Genomic DNA, 25,054 nt, shown 5'->3' on the forward strand with positions numbered 1-25,054 from the left:
GAGGGAGAATTTGCCATACCTCGGGAGGGTTTCAGATGCTGGGCAACCAAAAACTGACAAGGATCCATTATATACAGCTACTATGTGCCTGTCCTGCATTAGGTGCAGAGTAAGGGTTAAGGTATCATGAAAAATATACAGATATTAGAGAATTCCATGATTCCTGTCTCATAGGCATCAGAGATAATGATCCTGAGATCTTACAGGCAAGAGGACAATTATTTTGCACTTTTACTTCTCTTCTCCCTTCAGACTTTGAGTGGCTCTGGTATACATGTGAGACTGTGTGGCATGTAAGCATCATCCATCATGCATGGTCTAGAAACTGGCTGGGAATGTGAGCTATGGGAGGGTCCTTGACACCATTGCAATGGCTGACATTCAGCAGACACCTACTACATATTTGATATCCATAAAAACTTGACATTCCTCCTGAAGGTTCAGTCACTGATAGGCAGCATCCTGGTCAGAGCAGGAAGTCCTCACAGAGTTGGGAGGCTATTGCATAACTTTAAAAAAGGGAAGGATGATAAAGCGTGGTCATTATAGGAAAGATTTGAAGGATCAGTTAAAAATCCAGAATGCTTCAGAATGTTGTGGATTCAGCAGGTTACTCACATGACCATCTGGACACAAATGTGCTATGCCTACATAGAGACTCCTGCAGACCATTTTTTTTTTTTTTTTTTTTTTTTTTAGGATTGGAAGGTACTCGGCAGGAATTGCTGCCTCAAGGCAGAAGTGCATGTAGGTCCTTTGAATTTTTAATAAAATATCATCTCTGTCATCTCCACCCCTGGTGTCTAGGGCATGTGGGTCTTCTTTCACTCAAGACTAGAAAGTCCATTCTTCTCCTGTTTTGAATAATGCTGCATGGAGCTCTCAACTAAAACACAACACAAACACTCATCATTGACATCTTAAGTTCTGAACTTTACCCCTATGCCAAGTACACAGATATGTAACTGTCCATTCATGAAAATGCCTTTGCAGAGTAGATTCTAATATAGCAAACACTAAACAGTCCATGAGAAGAGCTGCCCATATGAAGAACATGTATGTTTTTGGTAAAACTGCCTTGGAGCTCACCATCCGTCACATTGCTCAATGTTCCTATATTAGTCAGTGTTCTTTTGATGGCAAGGAATAGAATCTGAGGTCAAATCAGCTTTGGCAAAAGAGGAAGGTATTTGGCCACATAGCCAATTCATAGGAAGGGCCGGGATGCAGCAGAGCTCAGGGAGAAGAGGAATCAGGGCCTTGAATGCAGTCAGGGTGCTTTCTTTCGACTCTCACTTGGCTTCTTTCTAAGGTGGGATTTCTCAGATGTACTTCTGCCACATGGTTGGGGGTCTGCTCCTTGGCAGCTCTAAGACTCGCTCCTTTTCAGTTGGTTCCAGAGAGAAACTGAGGGGCTGGCTTCAGTTTGAAAAGCCCCCAGGAAAGACTCTGTTCCATTCTCTTACCCAATCCTAGACCAATCGTTGTGTCCGGGAGGTGGGGCACAGTGATCAGCCCAGTTTAGTTTAGGAGTTCAAGGTTGGCCAAAAGCAGGGGCGGAGGGCAGGGCAAAGGAGGGGAGATTGGTAAAAACTTAAGAGCTTCTATTTGAACCACATGATTTGAGTGGGACTTGGGAGAGCATTTCCCAGAAAGGGAAGGCACTAGACAAAAGGAAAAATGAATGTACACTAAAGAGGGCTAATAAATGCTGGTTTACTTTCTTTTCTTAGCTAACTTATTGTACTTCTGCCTTTGCTTTGGCTGTCAGGAAGCTTATGCATTAGCTTTCCTTAGCCTAGGTTTCAGTGACATAGTCTCCTACTTTAATTACTTAGATCTTATTTTATTACTTTTTGTTGTTACTGTTTTGCATTTTATAATATCTCTGAGACTATAAGCCACCTTAAGTTATTTTGGAGAGGCTTTTTTTTTTTTCTTTTTAAAGTAAGCTCTAGGCCCAGTGTGGGGTTTGAACCTATGACCCTGAGATCAAGAGTTGCATGCTCTACCAACAGCCAGCCAGGAGCCCCCGGAGAGGCCATTTTTGTATAAGTCTCCTTTGCTATGAAAAAAAATATCATTCAGGCAACCTACGTATCCTCTGCAAGCTGTAAGGGTAGTCATTCTGTTATTATGTTTAACTTTTGTGGAAAGCTTTAAGGCCACAGTAATTATAGGAGTGCTGATATTGTTATGACTTTAAAACACAATCACACCAAAAGTTGCATTGTAGCTGTTTCTGAGGAGATATTCAAGGATCTACAAAAATTACCTGCTGGCAGGTATGCATATAATAATTCAGGTTCAGGGTCAAGTAAGAGCTTACTGATATTCAGGAGATCATGTGTCATGTAGAGTAAGCTCAGGTTTGTCTGGGGTAGATATCAAGGGAATTTTGGTGTTTGGGGAATTAAGGGAGGGGCAGATGCCCAGTGAATAATTCTTGGAATGTGGTGTTAGTGGACATAGCACTCAAGGTCAATTGAATGAATGACCCCACTCTCTACCATGCACTGAGTTTACAAAGATTAATGAGTTCTTGTTCCCTATTGACAACAAAATCACAGTCAGTTAGAGGAGAAAGATAGGCAAATCAGTGCTTCAGTATAGGGTAATAATATCAATGTTTCAGTATAGGTAATATGATGGAGTTCTGCTTACAGAAGGGGCATTAAGTCAGACCGGAGAAAAAAGGCAATCAGAGAGGGCTTCCTGGAAGAGTATAGGCCAATCTATGGTAGTTCCTTCTTCACCTTTGGCTTTAAAACTCCTCTCCACTCTCAGCTGGAGGATCTCTTATTTTTTTCCCCTCTCCCTCTGGATTTGTGTCATAAAAGCCCAAGGAACAGGCCTGGCAGTCCAGATTCCTCTGTGGCAGCTGGTGAAGGGAGAAGTCTGGAACACGTATGTGATCACTTTTGCCCTGTCATAATAGGGATAACTTTTATGCCTCAACATTTGAATACCTTGGGTGAGGATTAGGACCAGTGCCAGTTCACATGTTTCTAAGTGATCAGAACCAGGGAATGCTCAGAAAAATCTCTAAGCCTAGGCTGATCTTTGACTTTTGGTTAATGACATGGAGGTCATAAGGAGGCCAGGATGGGGTCCTGTGGGTTGGGATGGAAAATGTTTGGAAAAGGGTGTTGATAAGGAGCCTTTAGGGAAACAGCCTGGTCAGGATGTGGCAGTGGACAGTGAGCACAAATGCTGACCCTGCTCATGGCCCAGTGGGAAGTGAGAATCAGAGCAGACCTCATTGAAGAGGGAAGTGGTGTTTTGTTAGGGGAAGCCAGGTTTCGTCTCTGGCAAGGAGATGGAAGATGTGCTAAAGCAAATTAAGGTGGAGAACAACCACCATGTTTTGTACTGTAACATCTCAAGTGGGAGGGCTTAGGGTAAATATCACGGGCCCAGGTTACCAATTTGGAGAATCACTGGATAATACAGTTCTCTATACACACACTTCATTTCAGGTCACTGGGTCTTGGAGCTCATTGTTATTTATTCGCATGGCAGTTAGAAGAGAAATGTAGATGTGGACAGTATGATGTAAAATAGGCAAATCCTCTTGGCCTTCAGGACCAGGTACAGGACTGCACTGCATGTGTAGTTTCCTTCTGTCCACTTACCTATCCATCCATCCATCCATCCATCCATCCATCCATCCTACAAATATTAAATCTATACTGTGGGCCAGCAAATAAGAATTGAGAGAGAAATAAAATCTAGCCCTTGGCTTACAGAGTCTTATAAATCTAATAGAGGAGAAGACTCATTAAAAATAGGCTATATAGGGGCGCCTGGCTGGCTTAAACTCCAGGAGTTTTAAGTCGTAGAACATACGACTCTTGATCTTGGGGTCATGAGTCAATCCCCACGTTGGGCCTAGATTTCACCTAAAAAAATAAGCTATATAGAGTGTACATAGAGAAGCCTGTCTGGCCCAAGGGTGTTGATGTAAACAGAGGCACACACCGGAAACTGCTAGTTGTTGGGCATAGCTGCTTCAGGGGATTCGGAAGGGGGTATTTAGACCAGACTCTGAGGGGTCTTGTATGGCAATATTGAGCGTACATCAACATTTCATTTTCTGGGCACTTTTAATACAATGTTCTTTAGCATTTGGGCCCATTTGTTATTCATTATTCATTTGTCTAATTGTGTTAGTCAGGACCGTGCACTGCAAATGGTAGCTACTCAGTTCAAACTGGGTTCAAGCATATCAACAAAAGAAGTTATTTGCTCACATTATTTAAAAGTTTAAGAGTATTGACTTTCGGTCTTGTTTGATCCTTGTGTTCAAATAATATCATCAGGACTGTTTCTCTCTTTGTCTCTTGTCTCTGTTTTCCTCTGTGTTGGTTACTCTCTCAGGGAGGATCTTCACAGATGGAGACAAGAAAATATCCAGCTGCTCTAAACTTTTATTTCTCCCAGCTCAGCAGTTACAGCAGGAAGAGAACTTCTCTTTCCCAGGGGTTCCAGGGAAAGTTCTAGGATTCGCTTTGATTGGACTGGCTTCTTCCTATGCCCATCAGTGAACTGATCACTGTGGCATGGGAGACTAATGTGCCATGGACTGTGCTCACCCATGGTCTAGGATGTGGGACCAGCTCTATTCAAACCTTGCAGACTGAAATTGGAGGAAGGATAGTTTCCTATAGGAAAATCTGGGTACACCTACTAAAAAAATTAGGAATAATAAGAAAAATAAGGAAAAATAAGAACTGCTTATTATATCTTTGTAGTTGAATCATTGCTGAATCCTGGTCATAAGCATTTGCTATGACTGATACTCTATCCTGCTTGATGTAGCAGGACAGAACAAGCCCTTTCTGTCATAAATTTGGATGGGCTGAGTTACATGACACGCTGAGGCCTCAGCAATGGTCCAGTGGAGCTGGGAGGGACACTGGTGCTATAGAAACATGGCTGGAGTTCTGGTCCCCAAAGATGCCTGTGCAGTGTCCTTGAGGAGTGGTGAAATTGGGCAAAGAGCTTGGTAGGAAGCAGTTCTTTCAGGGCTTAATAATGTTTAGAGTCAGGTGGGGGGCAGCTCTGGGGTTCTAGCTCCTCTGTCAGTTTGGAGCAAAGACTTAGTCAGCAGCTGGGGGTTCGGGGAGCTGACTCCAGGCTCCAGATAGAGATAGCAGCATGTGGTTAGTCATGTCTCTTGGAGATGGCCATGAACCTTCAAATCCTTCTCTGAAGACTCCCCTCCAGGTGTGTGAGATTTACATGTGAACTGCGGGTAAGAACAGAGAATTGCACACTGTTTATTATTAATAGGGCTTTGGCACCACATCCTCTTTCGGAACTCCTAGCTCTAATGAACTGTGTTACTTGAATATAAGCTGCAGGGACCCCATCTATACAGCTAATCTGGAGAAAGACTTACAAGGCCAGGATGAGGCCAGCTTCCATCTGAGCCTGCGTGCCCCACCCCCTACCCGTAGTTTGGGAGGCAGCTTTAGGCCTCATGGAATTCTAGGAGGGCTGAATCTCAGAAGGTGAAAGGGTGAATCTACAGAGAGGGAAGATTTTCAAGGGCATGTCTGCCCTAGCACCATAGCCAGTTATTTCTTTGACGTAGAACTGTGTGCAATCTCCTCCTTCTCAGGGTGAGCCATAGGGGCTTGTGTTGGGAAGCGAGGTGACCTCTTCATAGGGCATTGGTACTTGAACATTGGTTTGCCAAAGAATTATGGGTAGGGGTTAGGGGAGCCTAGTAAAATTCATATTTCCAGCCCCATTGCCAGGGATTTTGATTCAGTAGGTCTAGGGTGAGTGGGGTTCAGGATTCTGCATTCTTAACAGCCATCACAGGAATTCCAAATGCAAGTGGTCCAGGGAACATACTTTGAGACCCACTGGCTTTGAGGGTGGACTGTCTGCAGACCAGAAATGTGGGCAGGACTCCAGCGTTGGGACAGCGTCTATATCGTAAGGCTTAGGGAGCACCTTGAGGTCAGAAATGGGGCTGAGCCAAATGTTTATGTCCTTCCCTTGGTTAGGAAATGGCAGGTGAAAGGTTTTGGTGCCCTCAGCCTAGAGGAGCTGGGGACCATCAGGAGTGTTGTCATCCCATGCTAGGTCACCCTTGCATGTGCTCACTCCCTGCTTTTTTGCAGTGTAGACCCCTTTGACTGTCCACATTGGGTTTATATCCAAATAATCTTTTCTTAATAATACTATTCATTGAGCAGCACATGATTACTAATTAAATTTTTTTAACCAATTGTATAGACATTAACATTTATATATATATATATTTTTTTTTTTTTTTTTTTGAGAGACAAAATGTGTGTGCAGGGGAGGGGCAAAGGGAGAGGAAGAGAGAGAATCTTAAGCAGGCTCCATGCCCAGCTCAGAACCTGACACAGGGCTTGATCTCATGACTGTGAAATCATGGCCTGAGCTAAAATCAAGAGCCAGATGCTTAGCTGACTGGGCCACCCAGGTGCCTCAACATTCATATTCTTAAATAGAATTTACTCAGTTAGTTAACCAATATTAGAGCTATTCAACACAGAGTATGTCACTAATGCAGAGGAGTTAGTTCCTGGTATAAATGAGGTGGTGAGGGGATTAGAGGAAGAACAGAACAGGGGCAGCATGGGTGGACCTAGCCTAGGAATGAAATAGTGGGGATGGTGGGTGTTGGTCTGTAATTGGGTTTAGAGGTACAGGAGGGAGGAGGTGGGTGTGGAGGCTCAGGGAAGGGGTAAGCCATAGTAATGTTGGGCTAGGTGAAAGATTATGAATTGGTAACATTTAGGAATGGCAGAGGTCTAGGTGGAATGTTCCAGTGTGGCTGTGTCCTTTCCAAGCTCCAGGCCCTGGACTTGGGGGTGTGATGGGAGTTCTCTGTGGAGGTGGAGGGCTTATGAGGCAGGCCTCCTCAGCCTCAGTCTCCCAAGTGTGTTTGGTAATTTTGGAGATGCTGATTCTTGTCAAAACCAAACACACAGGGGTTAGGAAGGACATGTCATTTGTTCATTCATTCATTTTCTCCCCAAATATTTACTGAGTCCCTACTAGGCTCCAGGCACCATTCTAGCCCCAGGGATACAGTGGTGATTACAACGCATGCCCTCACTCAGCTCCCGTAGTGGGAACACAATTGTTAAACTAGTTAATTTCAGGTTGTGACAGGTTGTAAAGAAAAATAAAGGAGGTGAAGATGTTAGGGGGTGACTGTATTGGGGGCAGCATCAGAGAGGGGCTCTCTGAGGAGACTTCTGAGCAGAGACCTGAATGAAGTGAGGATTAAGGCCAGCAGAACTCAGAAAAGAGTGTGGTCCAGGCTGTGTTTGGGGCCATGCCCTGACTTCATTCCAGAAGACTCTTAGGCCCATGGAAGTTTTCATGGCTATTGTGGGAGACGAGCTCACTTGCCCAGCCTCTATTTTGGGATTGGCACTGACTCACTGCTGAGTATTGGGCAACTGGCTCCCAGCTTGAGACTATTTCTACTGTAAAATGAGGATCTTAATAGCTACCTCTGTTTTACTAGAATCTCATGAGAATTGGTCAGTGTCTGTCTAGAAAGTATTTTTTATTACAAAAAATTGTATTTATCTTGAGTATAAGCTAAGGAGTAAATGGTTAGCAACTAACTCAGTTTTGTTTTTAGAGAGCAAAACTTAGTCCAGTTCACTTAGTGCTCTCACTCAGTTGACCCCCCAATGGCCCCCAATATGGCCTTGAACTTCTGCTGATTTTCTTGGTTTCAGCTCACTGTTCAGCTCTAGAATAAGAGTCCAAAACTAGATTATGATCTCCATTCTATTGCTGACAACCTGTATGGCCTTGGGCAATTCACTTAACTTCTACTTCTATAGTCTTATCACCTATAAAACGGGTATAATAATCAAGGAAGATAAGGCTGTTTGTCCTACAAAGTGCTATAAACATAAACATAAGAGATAACTGTTATTAAAGTGGATATCTAAGGGTGACCCACCTTATATAGGTTATATACTGTTTATGGGGTCCCAACTTTGCCTCAGTGTTTCAATGGACTGCTCAAGAGAGCAGGAGGAGGCCTGGGAGTTTGGTCTTTAAGAAATATGTAGTTCTCTCATAGTTTCACCTTGTCTGTATTCAGTATGATTGTGTCCCAGGAGAGTGTATTTAAGTGACAGAAAATCAGTGACAAAGTCTCAGAAGAGAGCAGAGAAATGCTGGGATTTGGGGAGCCAAAGCAGGCAAAAAGAGCTTTAGAGAGAGGACTCTGTCTTTAGAGCACTTCCTTTCTCCTACTGTGTGACAGGCACCATGCTAATGTCTCTGGACCAGTCTGTGTGTAGCCCTAGCCTGACTCTATTCTGGAGGGGTTGTGGACAGCAGTGCAGTGACTCTGACACCCACTTACCTGATGATATGCACCAGGCTGAATGCTGGCAAGTCAAGGGTTGCAAGACAGAGTGTGATGGGTCTGCCTACTCCAAGTATCTACCGTCAGCCTGACAAGATTCCTCTGGTCTGGTCCCAAATGCCTTCCCTTAGTAAGTGCTGGGTATTGTGCTAATACCTTGTTTATATTATCTCACTCATTCTTCTCAACAACTCACTGGGGTGAGTTTTTGCTCACTAGTACAAAGTCATGTAGTGAGTTTGTATTAGAGCCTAGACTAGACCACAGCCCCCTTTGCCTTCCAACAGCCAGCACTGCAGGCTCTTCCTACTCCTAGGAAGAGCCCCTTTGTGCACACCCATTCACATACACAGAAAGCCAGAAGTGCCTGAGAATTTTCCTGCTCCTGGGGTGGCCCCTAGCTAAGACTGTCAGGAGGTGCTGGAGTATCAGACCAGCTCCTTCGGCACTTGCTGAGACGGCTCTGGAGTATATATTCTCCAGCAGTCCCCTGCAGGGTTAGGCTGAAGTTACTTTCTATCCAACTTTTGTCTTGCTTGGCCTCCTCCCTTCCCCTGTCCTGCTCCTCCTATATCCCAAACACGTCACTAGCTTACAAGGGTCAGCTTCTGGGCAATCAAGATACCCACTCGGGTATGGGCTGAGCTGGAGCAGGATGTTATTCAGTGACTGATTACAAGAAAGAATTCGGAAGCTGTGTCTAGCAGTGACAGCCTGATCAAGAGTCCAGATGATCCCAGAGATCCCAATAATTGTGTCATACACAGAGACTTCAAAAGAGCCCCTCAAAGTGGAAGGCATTGAATTAGGGAATTTATATTCCTATCTTATTTAATACTAAAACATCTATTAGACTTTTCCAGTTTTCATTGGCATGTTTGAGATCATACAGATTCAACAAAGTTCACCTTTTACTAATCTTAAAATCACATTGTATGTGAGGTAGCATTTCTCAATTGTACTTCGGTGGGACTCTGTTGATATGTTGCCTCAGTTATGTGAAGCTTTGTTTAACCCCATCATCACTGCCCATCGTCTCTTGCTAAACGTCCTGTTTTCTGTGTATTGATCTACATGACATTTATGTGGGTGACATTTTTTAAAAAAATTTTTAAATGTTTATTTTTGAGACAGAGAGAGAGCATGAGCAGGGGAGGGGCAGAGAGAGAGGGAGGCACAGAAGCTGAAGCAGGCTCCAGGCTCTGAGCTGTCAGCACAGAGCCTGACGCAGGGCTTGAACTCACAAACTGTGAGATCATGACCTGAGCCGAAGTCAGATGCTTAACTGACTGAGCCACCCAGGTGCCCCTTATGTGGGTGACATTTACTTCACCCCCTGAGATGATTGCAGATCTGGGTGATACTCTGGAGCAGTGCTATCTAATAGAGTAGCCACTAGCCACATGCAGCTATTCAGCATTTGAGTTATGACTGGTCTGAATTGAGATGTGCTTTTAAGTATAAAATGTCTGTGAGGGATTTTGTAGTCTCTGTGGGAATAAGGATGTAAGTTATCTCATTAATAACTCATTAAAAATATTTATTACATGTTGAAACAACATTTGAGGTGTATTGGGCTAAATAAAAGATATTAAAATTAATTTTATCTCCTTTTACTTTTTAAAAACATGGTTAGTAGAAAATTTGAAATTACACATTTGGCTTACATTATATTTCTATGGGCAGTGCTGCTCTAGGGACTCAAAGAAAGGGAGGTTTAGCAAGTGAAGTTGTCCAAATCCTGGACAGGCTGTTCTGGGAAGAAATTGTGTGGATGTTGTGATGGCAGGGTTTTTTATGTGATCAGGAGGCAGCAAGGTGGGTCCTGTGTGACACCACTTTAAAAGACATGTGGTTCTGCAGATGACCATTCATCTCTGGCTAGGAGGATTTATGACTGACAAAAAAGGCTTTTAAATCGGTCATCTGCCCACATGACATCACTGCCTTTCTGTTTCCAAGTACTTTGCAGAATTCACATTTGCTGTTTCTTTCTTGCTGTCATATTCTTGAGGGAAAAGAGGCCAGTTGAAGGAAGAGAAGAGGAGGAGGGAGGGTGGGAGGATTACTGTTGATTAGAACAGGGATGGGGGGGGGGGGGAGGGGGGGTAGGGCACTAGGAGACCTTAGGGAGAAGATCTCATTGGCTAACACAAAAGGTTCAAAAAGTCAGCTAGTCAAGTGATTTTTCTCTTTTTCTCAGTCTCTTTCTTTCTGGAGACTTTTGATTTTTGAGGTTTATGATTGTTCCTGGGAAACCAGAAGCAGGTACCTTTGTTTTGCAGATTAGGAAATGGGGAAAATAAACTGATGGGGGATTCCCAGACAGAAATAGGAGGTGTGGAAAAGGGAGGAGGAGCAGGATTTAGGGATCAAATTCCCTCTGTGTTGGTATGGAAGTCCCACTTTGGGGAAGTGGATTCTATCATCAGGGCCCTACACTGGGACTTTCCCATTTCAGTGACTTACTTGGCTGGGAGATAATGATTCTCTAAGGCTCCTGTTCATGTGTCTAAAGCTCAGGAGGTTCAGTCACTTAGCAGCATGGTGACTGCCTCAAGTAGTACAGTTTCTGGGACAAGGCTTTGGCACTGTCACAAGCCTCCCGGCTCTGTTTGGGTGCAATTAATGCTTTACTCCAAATGCATCCATCACCAGCAAACTAAAGTGAGAACACACCTGTTAAAAATGTTTTTTGGGGCACCTGGGTGGCTCAGTCAATTAAGTGTCTGGCTCTTGGTTTTGGTTCAGGTCATGATCTCACGGTTCATGGGATCATGCCCCGAGTTGGGCTCTGCGATGATGGCGTGCAGAGCCTGCTTGGGATTGTCTCTCTCTCTCTCTCTCTCTCTCTCTCTGCCCTTCCCCTGCTTGTTCTCTCTCTCTCTCTCTCAAATAAATAAACTTTAAAAAAAAAGTTCTTTTTGAGTCCTGCCTCTGTTCATAAACCTTCAGTGGCTCACCATTGCCCACTGAATAAAAAACCTAACTCCTTAGCCTGCCTCTAGTACATTCCACAGTCAGGACCCAGGTTATCTGTTTGGGCTGATCTCTCCCCACCCTCTCTCATCACCCCTGGGCTCCAGCCAAACCATGTGCTTGCTAGATCCTCTGCCTGTCCCACACTCTTGCATCTACTTACCATGTTTACTACCTGGATGTCCTATCCACAGTTGTCACATAGCAACCTTTTCCTTCTCCATGAGAAGCTACCTCTTGTCTCCACAGCACTTTACAAGTCTTTTTGACCCTTGTAGACTATTATTTGTGCAGATGTGTCCCTGCTAGATTCTGAACAACTAGGGACTAGGGGAGAGACAGCCTGTATTAGTCAGCCTGGACTTCCATAAAAAAATTGCCATGGACTGGGTGTCTTCAACAATAGAAAATTATTTTCTCATAATTATAGAGTCTGAAAGTCCAAGATAAGAGTGTCAGTACGGTCGGTTTCTGGTGAAGACTGGCTTATAGACAGACACTGTATGCTTACACGGCAGAGAGAGAGAAAGAGTTTTGATGTCTCTTCCTCTTTTTTTTTTTTTTTCAACGTTTTTTATTTATTTTTGGGACAGAGAGAGACAGAGCATGAACGGGGGAGGGGCAGAGAGAGAGGGAGACACAGAATCGGAAACAGGCTCCAGGCTCAGAGCCATCAGCCCAGAGCCTGACTCGGGGCTCAAACTCACGGACCGCGAGATCGTGACCTGGCTGAAGTCGGACGCTTAACCGACTGCGCCACCCAGGCGCCCCTCTTCCTCTTCTTTTAAGGACACAAATCCTATTGGATTATGACTTCACCTAACCTTAATTACCTCCTAAAAGCGCTGTCTATGTTGGTGGGTTAGGACTGCAATATATGAATTTTAGGGGGACTCAGTTAAGTCCAGAGACTGCCTGATATTTAAATCCCTTCCAGCTTTAGCCCAGTATTCTATGCTGAGAGGGTGCTCAGTAAATGTATGGCATATTGAAAGAAATTTAATTCCATTGCCTCCAAGTAATTGTTTTTATAAGCTGTGCTGTTCAAGCCTGTGAGACTGCTGGGGTCCCACAGCTCCTGGGAGGGCAAGAGGGAGTTAACAGGTTTTTGTGGGAATCAGACTGAAGGAATTGTGTCAGCTATAGCTATTAAGGATCAGCCTCATGAATATACTGTCTCTGGTGGGAATGTTGCAAGGTTGCTGTCCATTCATAAGGGAAGTTCCATATAGTTTTTGTGCTGAGAACAATAGTAATTCTCTGAGCATTTGGATTTGTTATATATAAAATTGTGTGATTGTGCACTCAGATATCACCTCACGCCAGTCAGAGTGGCCAAAATGAACAAATCAGGAGACTATAGATGCTGGCGAGGATGTGGAGAAACGGGAACCCTCTTGCACTGTTGGTGGGAATGCAAACTGGTGCAGCCACTCTGGAAAACAGTGTGGAGGTTCCTCAAAAAATTAAAAATAGACCTACCCTATGACCCAGCAATAGCACTGCTAGGAATTTACCCAAGGGATACAGGAGTACTGATGTTTGGGGCACTTGTACCCCAATGTTTATAGCAGCACTCTCAACAATAGCCAAATTATGGAAAGAGCCTAAATGTCCATCAACTGATGAATGGATAAAGAAATTGTGGTTTATATACACAATGGAGTACTACGTGGCAATGAGAAAGAATGAAATATGGCCCTTTGTAGCAACATGGATGGAACTGGAGAGTGTTATGCTAAGTGAAATAAGCCATACAGAGAAAGACAGATACCATATGGTTTCACTCTTATGTGGATCTTGAGAAACTTAACAGAAACCCATGGGGGAGGGGAAGAAAAAAAAAAGAGGTTAGAGTGGAAGAGAGCCAAAGCATAAGAGACTCTTAAAAACTGGGAACAAACTGAGGGTTGGTGGGGGGGTGGGAGGGAGGGGAGGGTGGGGGATGGGTACTGAGGAGGGCACCTTTTGGGATGAGCACTGGGTGTTGTATGGAAACCAATTTGACAATAAACTTCATATATTGAAAACAAAAATTGTGTGATTGTGTAACTGACCAGATGGTCTCTCTTTTGCATTGGTCAAATGGGAGACCCACCTGTAGTCACAGTTCAGTGGCACTCCTAGCCTCATTCATAGACTATCTTCATGTCTCCACTCACATATTTAATCATCTTTACCCTGCTTATCATTTATGCAATCATTATATTTTAGATATCTTTTAAGTTTTCAAAACTCCAGAAACACAGTAGGACTTCAGTGCATTTTAAAAATAAATAAAATTACTCATACTTTTCTTGAGAGGAATTGATAATTCAAATATCAATGTCCAGGTAGCATGATAAATTCACATATGAGCCTGGGAGGGGGTAGAAAAAATCTTTGTATTTCTACTTATCTATTAGTTATTGAGAATCCTTACAGCAAACTTTTAAATGACTGCTAAAATTCCCATTATAGACGAGAAAGCTGAAGCTCCTGGAGATTAAGTAACATGTCCAAGTTCTGAGTTGGTGGATCTGGTTTTCAAATCTTGGTCCATCTCATGTCAAGATCAACATCTTTTCCATCTGTTCCCCTGCTTCCGGGATAGACACTAAATATCCAATAGTCTAGTCCTGGGGAGGGAATAAGCATAGCCAGAGGTGAGACAGAGTAATGGCCTTGGGGAGTTCTGTCCTATGATAAGGCAATTCGAGGCTCCCAGCTCCAACTGGGAAGCCATAGACAGGGGTTGAGCCTCTGGAGTGAGAGGTACTAGCAAGATCTCTTGTGTTACTGGAGGGCATTCGGGCCCCAGCTGGCCAGGCCTGGGTGTGGAGGCCAGCTTCCAGGCCAGAGGAAGGCTTAAATGAGAACTGAGAACTGAATGAGAAACCCTGTTTTGGGGTACTAGTAGTTGAGAAGGCCTGGGCAGGGGAAGGGTGCTACAATGCTCCCAGAAGACTCTCCAGCACTTTGAGCCATTAAAGTAGTTCTTTGGGCCAATAAAGTAGTTCTAGATCCCACCAGCTTTGCCAGTAGGGCTCCTACTCTTTCTTCAGATCTGGGATTGCCTTAGGGACCACAGCTGGGTACAGCAGAGCAGGACACCTCAGTGCAGTAAGTATTAATTGAATGTCTGGTGTGTTCTGGGTGTTAGAGGAACACAGAACAATCATCCCAGGTCCTGACCTTAGGGACCTCGCTGTTCTGTGGGGGCAGATAGGTGTGAAGGGGGTCTGTTAAGGTCATGGTAGCACTCACATTCACACATCTCTCTTCCAGGGCCATGTTCTGCAATGATTTAAAGGAAAAGTATGAGAAGAGGATCATTATCAAAGGGGTCGATGCTGAGACCATGCACACTCTTCTGGACTATACATACACCAGCAAGGCGCTGATCACCAAGCAGAATGTGCAACGGGTCCTGGAAGCTGCTAACCTTTTCCAGGTGTGTGAAGAAATAGTTTCAGTGCTTTCCTCTGGAGCAGGGGAAAGCAGTGATTCCTCAGAGATCTGTCTGGACTGGCTCTCAGGCCTATACCTGGGACATACATACAACCATACTCATACCCACACTTAGTTGGGCCTCTACTTACTTGAAAGTCAGAAGATGCTCCTTTGGAAGTTTCCTCAGAGGGGGTGAGATGTGGCATTGACTCCTTAATGCCATAGAGCCAGGGCAGCTTGGTGCCTGGAATCTATATGTATTTCCTGACTGCAGTAACTACAATTTGCAGAAGCCTAATTGGAGCCAGGGGTTCCAGTCACCACTTCATATACATAACTTCGAATCCTTACTGGGAAGGAAGGGAAGGCAGTTTCTTCTCCCTATTTTACAGGTAGGAAGAGCAAGGCACAGAGAAGGAGGTTATTTGCACCCTGGGCCTTCTGCATCCAGGGGCTACATGCTTGCCACTAGACCCTACAGTCTCCCTGGGAGCAAGTGTCTAGACTTGGGGGGGAATGCCCGACCTTGACTGGTCAGCACTTTGCGGTGGGTATGAAAGAAGAGCACTTTTCATGAGGGGTATTGCAGAAGATAAAAGACAACCCTTGGGATTAATTAAGTTTATTCATTTATTTTGAGAAAGAGAGAGAGAGGGAGAGAGAGAACACACACACACACACACACACACACACACACACACACACACGTGGGAGAGGGGCAGAGAGAGAGGGAGAGAGAGAGAATCCCAAGCAGGCTTTGCACTGACAGTGCCGATGCAGGGCTCGAACTCACTAACCTCGAGATCATGACCTGAGCCAAAATCAAGAATCTGATGCTTAACCAACCAAGCCACCCAGGTGTCTCTAGGATTAAGTTTTATTGTTTCCTTTTGACTACGTTTGTTTCAATCTGACTACAAGTATATTTAGCTTCATTGACTAATTAGATCCATAGATTCTGTCAGTTGCATCCACAGTTTATCATTGGGGCCCCATCCCAAGTTACTATCTTTGCCTAGGTCTAAAAGTACACCTTAAACTTGGTTTTGCCGAGTGAAGACAGAGATTGTCTCACTGAGGATGTTGAGATTTATTGACAAACAGAGTCTAGGGACAAACCAGGTCATTCCCAGGGACTGAGACAAACATCAGATCTTGTGCATGGTTTGGGACTTGGGGAGGTGGTATCCTTCTGGATCCTCAGTAGGTCAGTGGTTGAGGGGAAACAGGTGGGGAATGAGGGGCCCAGAGTCAGGACCAGGGACTATGGGATTTTTTTTTTGTTGAGACTGGAGCCTAGGCAGGATCTGTGGAGTCCAGCAAGGAAGGGAGAGTAGAAAGAGGGAGGAGAGTCAACTATAAAACAGCACTGATGAGTTACGAATAATTGCCAATTTTATTGTCTCAGCTTCCTCAGGGTATTGTAAAGATACAGAGCAAGTTACTTCCATCAGGACTGGTCATGCCTTCTGGTGATGTGTCCAAGTCAGTTACCACCCCCACATACAGCCCTCCCCCCTTTCTCTGTCCTTACCTGCTTACGCCTTTAGCCTTACTAACCGGCAGGGAAATACTCCTCATTATGTGGAGTGAGGGACTCAGTAGCTATATCGTATTCCTTCCCTCCTCCCCAACTGCTCCAACAATCTGACCTCAGCGAAATCCTTCCCAGGTCAGATAGGGCCTCTATCTAGTTCAGCTTTTACCTGGGGGCTAAAACAGAGCTTCATGTATTCTACAGTGGGGGTGTGGGTGTGGGTATATGTGCAAATCTTTATTTAGCCTCCTTGTTTTCAGTAAGATGTCCTCATGTGTCCTTCTCAGTTTCTGGTGTCCCTGAGTCCAGAACCTCTCTGGTGTGGTTTCTCCAGAGATAAATCTTTTCCAGCAGGAACAAAAAATCTATCTTTTGTTAGGTTATAAGAGGTGGAGAGGAGTCCCAGGAGGCTTAAATTCTTCTTAAACCCACCCTTGTTATCAGCCCCATCTGCCCCGGCCTTGCTATTTCCCTGGGACTGTAATATTTCTGCTTTCTGGGGTTCTGAGGGACAAACTCCTTTGTAGGCACTTGGTCTGACCTCTCTTCTCTCAAAAAAAATCACTCTCCAGTCTTCACATTCTGTGGTTTGGGGTTACTGATATCTCCTGGTTTCAGTGAGGATGGAGTTTGTGTTTCTGTTTCTTGTTCTCCTTTTCAGTTTTGGGTGATTTTTATAAAAACTCTTTAGATAGTAAAGACTGTTATCTTTTGTAATAATGTTGCAAATATTTTCCATTGGTTATTTGACTCATGATTTTTAGTAATGACTTTTTTATATATAAAATTTTAAAATTAGTGTTTAGTCAGATCTATTGATCATCTCCTTGATGTTTTTTGCCTTCATTGTATGTTTTTAGAAAGATCTTCCCCATTGCTTAATTATATACTTACTCACTTCTAATTTCTATTAGTTTTGTTATGTTCACAGCTTTGATATTTAAATCTTTAATGTATCTGGAAATTATTCTGACATAAAGTTTCTCCGTTGTCTTCATTGTCGTTGTCCTCCTCCACTGCCTCCTTTCCCTCCTTCTCCTCCTTCTTCTCATTTTCTCTCAAGTTGTGAGCTTCAACAGAGATTTTGGTTTTAATGAGAGGCGGAAGGAAGAGGAAGACAGAGATAGGATAGAGATAGAGCACGTTCTGTTTATTATTGATTCCCCTATCCTGGTAATCCCTCACCTCAAAATTTTCCAAATCTCATTCACTTTCTAGGCAAAAAATAGTAAGTTCTCTCTGAGGCTATTTTACTAATTTTCCTAATGAGTGTTGATTCTTATGAAAACAAGAGAAGAGTGCTCTGGGTGTCTGGTTAGAAAGTCTGTTGCTTCTGGATAACTTGCTTTGAAGACTCAGATGTAGAAAACTGAGGATATCTTCATTCCTGAAAACACCACAAAGGACAGAGATTTGTAGGTTGTTGAAATCACTTTGTGGTCTTAAAAAAAGTATTCTTTTGAATGGATAAAACATAACCTTGTTCCAAATTCAGAAAACCAGAAGGGGAGACAGTGAAACATTTTGCTATCTTCACTTTTAGTAGTATCTTGCTGTCCTTTGTATTCTTTTTTTAAATTTTATTTATTTATTTGTTTTGAGAGAGAGAGCACGCGTGCATGCTCTTGGGTGGGGGTGGGGGGGAGGGGCATAGAAAGGAGAAAGGGAATCCTAAGCAGGTTCTGTGCTGTTAGTGCAGAGCATGACACGGGGCTCGATCTCAGAAACCATGAGATATGACCTGAGCCAAAATCAACAGTCAGATGCTCAACCAACTGAGCCATCCAGGTGCCCCTGTCCTTCATATTCTATGCACAGGGTGTGGCAGGTACTAAATGGACTGCCACGAGAGGAACTTTGCAGTCACTTAGCTGTGATTAATTAGCCAATTATGGGGAGAAATATATTTTCTCCAAGTAGTTTCTAGAAAGGTAAGAGTAAGAGAAGCACCTATGAGGAAAGGCCCAAGCGACCCTTCACAATGTGAGGCAGGGTTGGGGCTGCAGGGAACTTGCCTTATCTGGAACTTCAGGCTTCTGAGTTCTAGATAAGCAAGGCAGTGAGAAACTGTAGAAACTGTAGGTGTGGGACAATGGCTATAAGAACTTGGTAAGATTTTTCAGTTGTGGAGAACTGCCATGTTAGTTTGGAGAACTTCGTCATATTTGTTACTTTCATTTTTATTATTAAAAACTCATGAAAGAATAAGGGTTTTTGAGCTTATCTGCAGGGTAGCAAAAGATGTGAGGTCAGGGAGACCATGCTTACCCTTCATTTAGTCTTGGGACAGAAGATGGCTAAGATAACAGAGCAGCTGGTTAGAAGGAGCTTGGAAGAGAAAGGGAAATCAGGCTGAGACCTGAGGGGTGATGTGAGGAAAGAAAGAGGGATGCCAGAATGGTGGCCTGGTCATCTGGCCTGGGGCCGAGAAGACCCAGGTGGGGCCTCCACAACACCTCTGGGGCTGAGATCTGTATGGATGAGGTAGCCATGTAGTCAGTGGCTGACCCGGATGGCTGGGACTAGCTTCTTGGCTTACTCAATATCTGGATCATAATACATAAATATTTGTTGAATTGGTGAAGGCATGTGTCACTCTTGTCTATTGCTAGCTGAATATGAGGACTGCCTCAGAAACTGCTCAACGCCCCATCAAAAATTGCCTGACCTCCTTTAAGAGGACACTAAGAAGCCCACTCCTGGCTTTTAGAAATGTTGTGGGGTGGTAGAGGAGGAAGTATTCCACAGGTTCATACTAATAATTGCTTCATTTTTAAGCACCCACTAAGTGCCAGGCACCTAACAAAAGCAGGTCTCACTCATTACATTACATCATTACAGATGAACTTGTGTTGTCATTGATAGGGACCCACAGATTGTGTCTACCCACCATCGGAATAGCCAGTGGATCCAGGCGAGAAAACCAGCCCAACTGTTTCTTTGCTACTGTCTAGAGAAAATCAATCTGTTGACTGATGCATCCTCTCCCACACATTCCTTTTGTCAACCAATGTTGCTGTGTGGCCATTGTAGGTGATAAGAAATTGGGGTTACTCTCCTGGGTCCGCAGGACAGTAATAGTTGTGCTTCCCAGAGCATTCACAATGTGGCAACTGTTTTGCCTACATGGTTTCATTTAAAATGAGGTATGTATTTTTACCCCCAATTTTTAGTGATGTAAAAGATCAAGGTTTCATGGCTAATGAGAGAGGAGCCTGGATTTCACCCCTATCTGCTTATGCTAGCCTGTGTGTTCCCCTCTACATACTGTGTGCGTCCCTCAGAGCAAGGCCTGGAGCAAGTCAGGATCCTGAAGGCAGCTGGGGCTGTTGGCATCCTCAGGGAGGGCTGCCCAGTGGAAAATTCTGGAAACCAGTGGGGCCCTGTAATTGTGTCAGCAGGTGAGACTGGCACAGCTGCCACCCCTCATGCCTGACTCCCTCTGGGGAAACCAGATGTCCCCATCTCAACAGTGAGCCTGCTGCTGTCCACACAGTGTCTCTTTAAACACATTTCTGTGTTTAATCTCAATGTTTACTCTTTTTTACTTTTAGGTATAACTTACGTTTAGTAAAATGCACACATTTAAATGTACAGTTTTTGATTTTTTACACGTGTTTGCAGTCACGTAACCACCACCCAGATCAAGCTCCAGAACATCCTTGGCATCCCAGAATGCTCTCTTATGCCCTCCACAGGTAGTACCTCCCCAGGGAGAGCTATCACTCTGGCATCTGTCACCATACATTAGTTTTGCCTCTCTGAATTGCATATTGTTCTTGAGTTCTAATTAGTATGGAGGATCTAAATCTGAGGCTACAAATGTAGGTGTGCAAAGATAAAAGCATGATTTAACCTATTATTTTTCTAACATTGAACTTAATCTGTTTCCTGAGCTTCCCATTCTATCAGTGATAGAAATTGTAGTCAACCTAATGATATCTCATTTCAGGAAAGCTTCATCAATTTAGCATCTGGTTTGCTTAATGGTTCCAAGGGGGTGTTTACAGATTACCAGGACATTATAGAAAGAGGCATCTGGCCCAGGCTTACCATGGTTATTTGCATCATTGGTCTATACTGGCACCTGCTGGAACATCTGTGTTCCCATTGGTCTCTCTCTGATCATTGACTCCTTCACCCATGGCATCAGCTGGAAGTCCTCAGGCCCACCTGGTTCAGGCCCTCAGTCTTTGTGGGTCACTGTGCATTCTCTTTGTCCCATTTGCAAGGCCTCCTCAGGTCTGCCAGTCCTCTCAGTGATTTCTTTGTCCCTCTCAGGAACACACAAGAAACTTCCATTTGCTTGCCTGTGCCAGTCTGGAACTATAGGGAATTTGGAGCAACTGCCATAGGTCCCCTTTGTCTAGAAACAATGCATTCCAGCTTCTCTTCTGCTTCTGCTACACTGGACTGCCGCTTTTCTGATTTCCTTTAGGAAGTCGAGGCACACTTCCTTTTGCTCTCAGCTCCACAATCTCTAAGGAGCTTTTTGCTTTTCCTTTACTCTAGAGTTTGGCCTGGGTTGGGAGGCAGGGCATCATCTCAAGGACCCACACCTGCTTCTCACTTTATCGCTAGACTCTCCTCTTTTTTCTTGGCTCCGGAATCATTGTTGGAAAAGCTGGCTGCTACATTATCATCCATTCTCCTACGTCTGTTGCTTTGACATAAACTGTATGCCTAGACTCTTTGGTATTCTGGCTTTTCCAGTTCAAAGGGCCCAGTTATTACTACTAACTGGTGTTTCAAAACTAATTTTCTACTGTAGGTTCTGAACGTGTATTTAGAAACTCAAAAATCAAAATTATCTTCTTTTGTCTATCCTATCATTCTTTCCCTGGGTATTCAGCCCTAGTTGCTGCCCATGGGTGGTGAAATACAGGAAGTGGGATATGGGGTTTTTGTTGTATTGAAAATCCATGTTACTACCAGATTTTGACTTTTACTTCTACCTAATTTCTACAAATTACTAACTATTTACTACATTCAAGGTACTTTGTAAGAAACTATCGGGGAAATAAAGACAAAAATTATAAATATTGATCACATTTGTTTAGCACTTTATTGTATTCTTTCCCCTGCACTATCCAGTCTGATGTTGACAATATTTCTGTGAGTGGTCTGGCCAAGTAATTCCTTCACAATGAGACTGCAAAGTGGGCTTTATTATTCTCAACACTTTCCAGACAAGGAATCTGTGGCTCAGAGAGAGTTCAGCTCATTAAAGATTTGAAGCCATAATCAGAGGCCTAAACCCAAAACTTCTGACCCCTATACCTGCCTCCCGCCACTACCCCCAAAGCCTCAAAAGCAAGGACTCCCACTGAGCTTTCAAACCACAGGGCAATCCAGCCAGACCCCAGGGCAGAGTATAGGGTAGAAAAACGTTCTGGCCCTGAAGGAGGTGGCATTGACTTGGACTTCATAGAATAGGTAGGATTTCAACACGTGGCAGCTGGGTTGGGGGAAAAGTATTTAGGCAGAAGCAAAGACTTAAGTTTCCACTTCCCTACCTGATAACTTACCTGTTGCAGCTGTCTGCTCATGGACCTGCTTCTCAGGACTTGGCTTTGCTTAGATGCCCTACTGCTTCTGTGCCCTAAATTTGCACACACACACACACACACACACACACACACACACTATATCCTGAGCATCAAACATATCCCAGACATAGTCATTCCATTTAATCCTCATAGTGGTGTCCCTTCTTGGCCTTCATCGTGTCCCTGGGCTGAGTCACTAAGCTCCAGCACTTGCCCCTTGACTCTTAGTATGGCCCATGTGGCTCCCTCATTGTGTGCTGCTGGCCCGTTGGGGGCCCCACTAGCTCCTCTGAAAATTCAGGGGCTGTCTGTTGCCTGAATCTTGACCAATCTTCCCACACCCTTTCCTTTCTCCCTGATCCCACTTCTGAGGTCAGTGTACCTCTATAGTTGCCTCAGTCCCCCAAAACCTGCCCCACCTTAGTGAGTGGACCTTTTGCAGGTCTTAGCTCCCTTTCCTGCTCACCCCATATAATTTCCAGGAACCAGCAGACCCCTCAGCCAAGTCTAGAGCAAGGACTCAAAGTGGAGCAGAGGACATCCTGGGAGTAGGGGGGCAGCATATGCCCTTTGGTCTGAAGTAGATTATCATCTGAGAGAGGGGGAAAGGGGCAGGGATGGAAGATTAGGATCAGTGGTAATTTACAAATTTTAAGTATGAAGATCCTTCTTTCATATCAATACACACCCCATAGAAAAGTTTTATTTTTTATGACTATTATCTGAGAAGAAAAATGGTGACAAAAAAAATTTACTAGGAATTCATAAACAGGGGTGCCTGGGTGGCTCAGTTGGTTAAGCATCTGACTTTGGCTCAGGTCATGATCTCACAGTTCAAGAGTTCAAGCCCTGTGTTGGGCTCTGCACTGACAGCTCAGAGCCTGGAGCCTGCTTTGGATTCTGTGTCTCCCTCTCTCTCTGCCCCTCCCCTGCTCATGCTCTCTCTCTCTCAAAAATAAATAAACATTAAAAAAAATTTTTAAAAGTAAATAAACTTAGAAAATGAATTGACACTTTCAAATAAATTTGAAGTTTTTAAATCTCATCAACAAATTATATGCTCTTCACATACACTGATTTGTTGGGGCTTGAAGGTAAGAATACCAATGTCTTTATACACCCTTTGCAATAACTATAAGGTCACTTAGGGACTGTGGTCAATGGAATTATTGATTTGGGTCAAAATATGGCTTCAGTTTTTCTGGGGTGGATTTGAAGGCACCTCTAGGGAGATGTGGAATTACATTGGTTAAGTCTGTTAAGATCCCAGATTCTGGAGACCCTGAAGGGAAGCAGAGGAAGGACAGTGGAGATGGGGAGCAGGGCGTACATTCTCATTGAGACAGACACTTCTCATGGGAACTGCAGCCATGTCTCAAGTGGTTTCTTTGATTGTATTTTTAGTCCTTGTTCGAGGTCAGGTGCCTGACTGTAACCTTTTGCTCACATGTCCCCTCAAACAGGAAGTTGGCTGTCTGTTGCCATTATCTGTCATCGCTCAGCTTTAATAAACAAGTTCATGTGTCATTTGGACAGGCTGAGAATGAAAATTTACACTAGCGTCTTAAATAATCTTGAATATGAAGAAATAAAAAACACATATATTTTAAAGAAAACAATTTCTTGTTCCCATGACTCCCCTGCCCATCAGCAGTTTCTCAGCCATTGGTTAGTATGCTGCTCTATACCCCTCATACTCAAAAGTATTTATTGAAGCATATTCTGGGGGGAATGTAGGCAATTTGGAGATCACCACTACCCTTGTTCTCATAAGGCCTCTTCAGACTCTCCTTGAATTTTGTTAGCTCAACAATGTGACAGTTACAGAGGCAGTGTGATGCCCAATGAGAAGAGTGAGCTAGCCATAACCTTGAGCATCATCTGTACCACTTACTGGCTGTGTGGCCTTAGGCAACACACTCAACTCTTTGAATTCTCTATTTCTTCCTTTGTGCAAATGGTCTGTGCTAATACCTACCTTATTATTACTTGTTAAATAAAGTATATTTGTTAAAAAATAAAATTTATTCATTAAAAAAATGGGTGGGAAAGTGTCTAGCATAGGTCTTGGTACATACTAGGTATCTGAAAACTATTTTCCTCCCCTCTCTTCTTTTTGGCAGAGTTTGTGCTAGGGGCTATTAGAAATAAAAACACAAATATGACCCAGAACCTGCCCTTGGGATGCCTGACTGTAGTACAAAGGAGAAATGTAATTGGTGCTCCACAGAGGGTCAAGTGAGTCGCTCAGTGGAGCACAGAGGAGGCAGGGATTGATTCTGTGTTGGGCAACTGAAAAAGCCATGAAGCAGGAAGTGGCTTTTGAGAAAGAACTTCATGAATTGGCAGGATTTCTCCATTTCTTTTCCCTTCCCCTATCTTTCATTTTCCTTTCTTCTTAAGCACATATTGACCCAGAATTAAAAATGTCCAGAGGCACAGAAGGCTTAAAACACAGTCAAGACTCTCTGGTCTTGTCGTCCTGGCTCTCCTTCTTGTGTTGGCTTTGTCCTCAGGTGCATGGATACTAGAGAGCAACTCACAGCATCTCCTGTAAACTCAATTTTCAGAAAACTGCCACAGGTGCAAACAGATGCTTGCACACTGTTGTAGGGGTTCACAGACTCTGGACCCCCTCCGTCAGTCCCAAACTTAACACTCCAAATGAAGAAAATAACCTGTGTGTAGATGAGGCGATGGCCATGGTACTCCTTCCCTTCTTTTTTTTTTTTAAGTTTTATTTATTTATTTCGGGGGGGGGGGAGCAGAGAGAGAGAGAATCCCAAGCAGGAAAGGGAGAGAGAGAGAATCCTTCGTCGGGCTCTGCACTGTCAGTTGAACTCATGAACCGTGAGATCATGACCTCAGCCGAAATCAAGAGTCACTTAACCTACTGAACCACCCAGGCACCCCTCTTCCCTTTTTTTTGAAGTTAGTTTAAAAGGGGCCTTCTCAGTTGAAATTGGGGTGAGCTATTCTGATTCCTTTCTTAAACAGTGGAGCTCTGGAGTCAAACTTGCCTGGGCAGGGAGAGAGCAGGATTTTAACAGAGCGATGAGAGAGGAAGCAGGTTCAGGCTGATGAAACAGCCTGAGCACAGAAAGGCTCTGTGACAGACAAGCTTAGGAATGTTTGGGGAAGGTGAATAGACAGGTCTGACTGTGGAGAGGT

At 43.9% G+C, this 25,054-nt stretch overlaps 1 protein-coding gene across 1 annotated transcript in view; it reads left to right on the top strand.

The window, feature by feature from the left end:
• KLHL6 (kelch like family member 6) overlaps nt 1–25,054 on the top strand; it is a 61,408-nt gene that overhangs the window by 8,377 nt on the left and 27,977 nt on the right. Inside the window, exon 2 of the mRNA XM_049628507.1 lies at nt 14,633–14,798. Within this exon, the coding sequence (XP_049484464.1) occupies nt 14,633–14,798 (166 nt within the window). The remainder of the gene's footprint in view (nt 1–14,632; nt 14,799–25,054) is intronic.

This window comes from Panthera uncia, chromosome C2, assembly GCF_023721935.1.
Source record: "Panthera uncia isolate 11264 chromosome C2, Puncia_PCG_1.0, whole genome shotgun sequence".
NCBI lineage: Eukaryota > Metazoa > Chordata > Mammalia > Carnivora > Felidae > Panthera > Panthera uncia.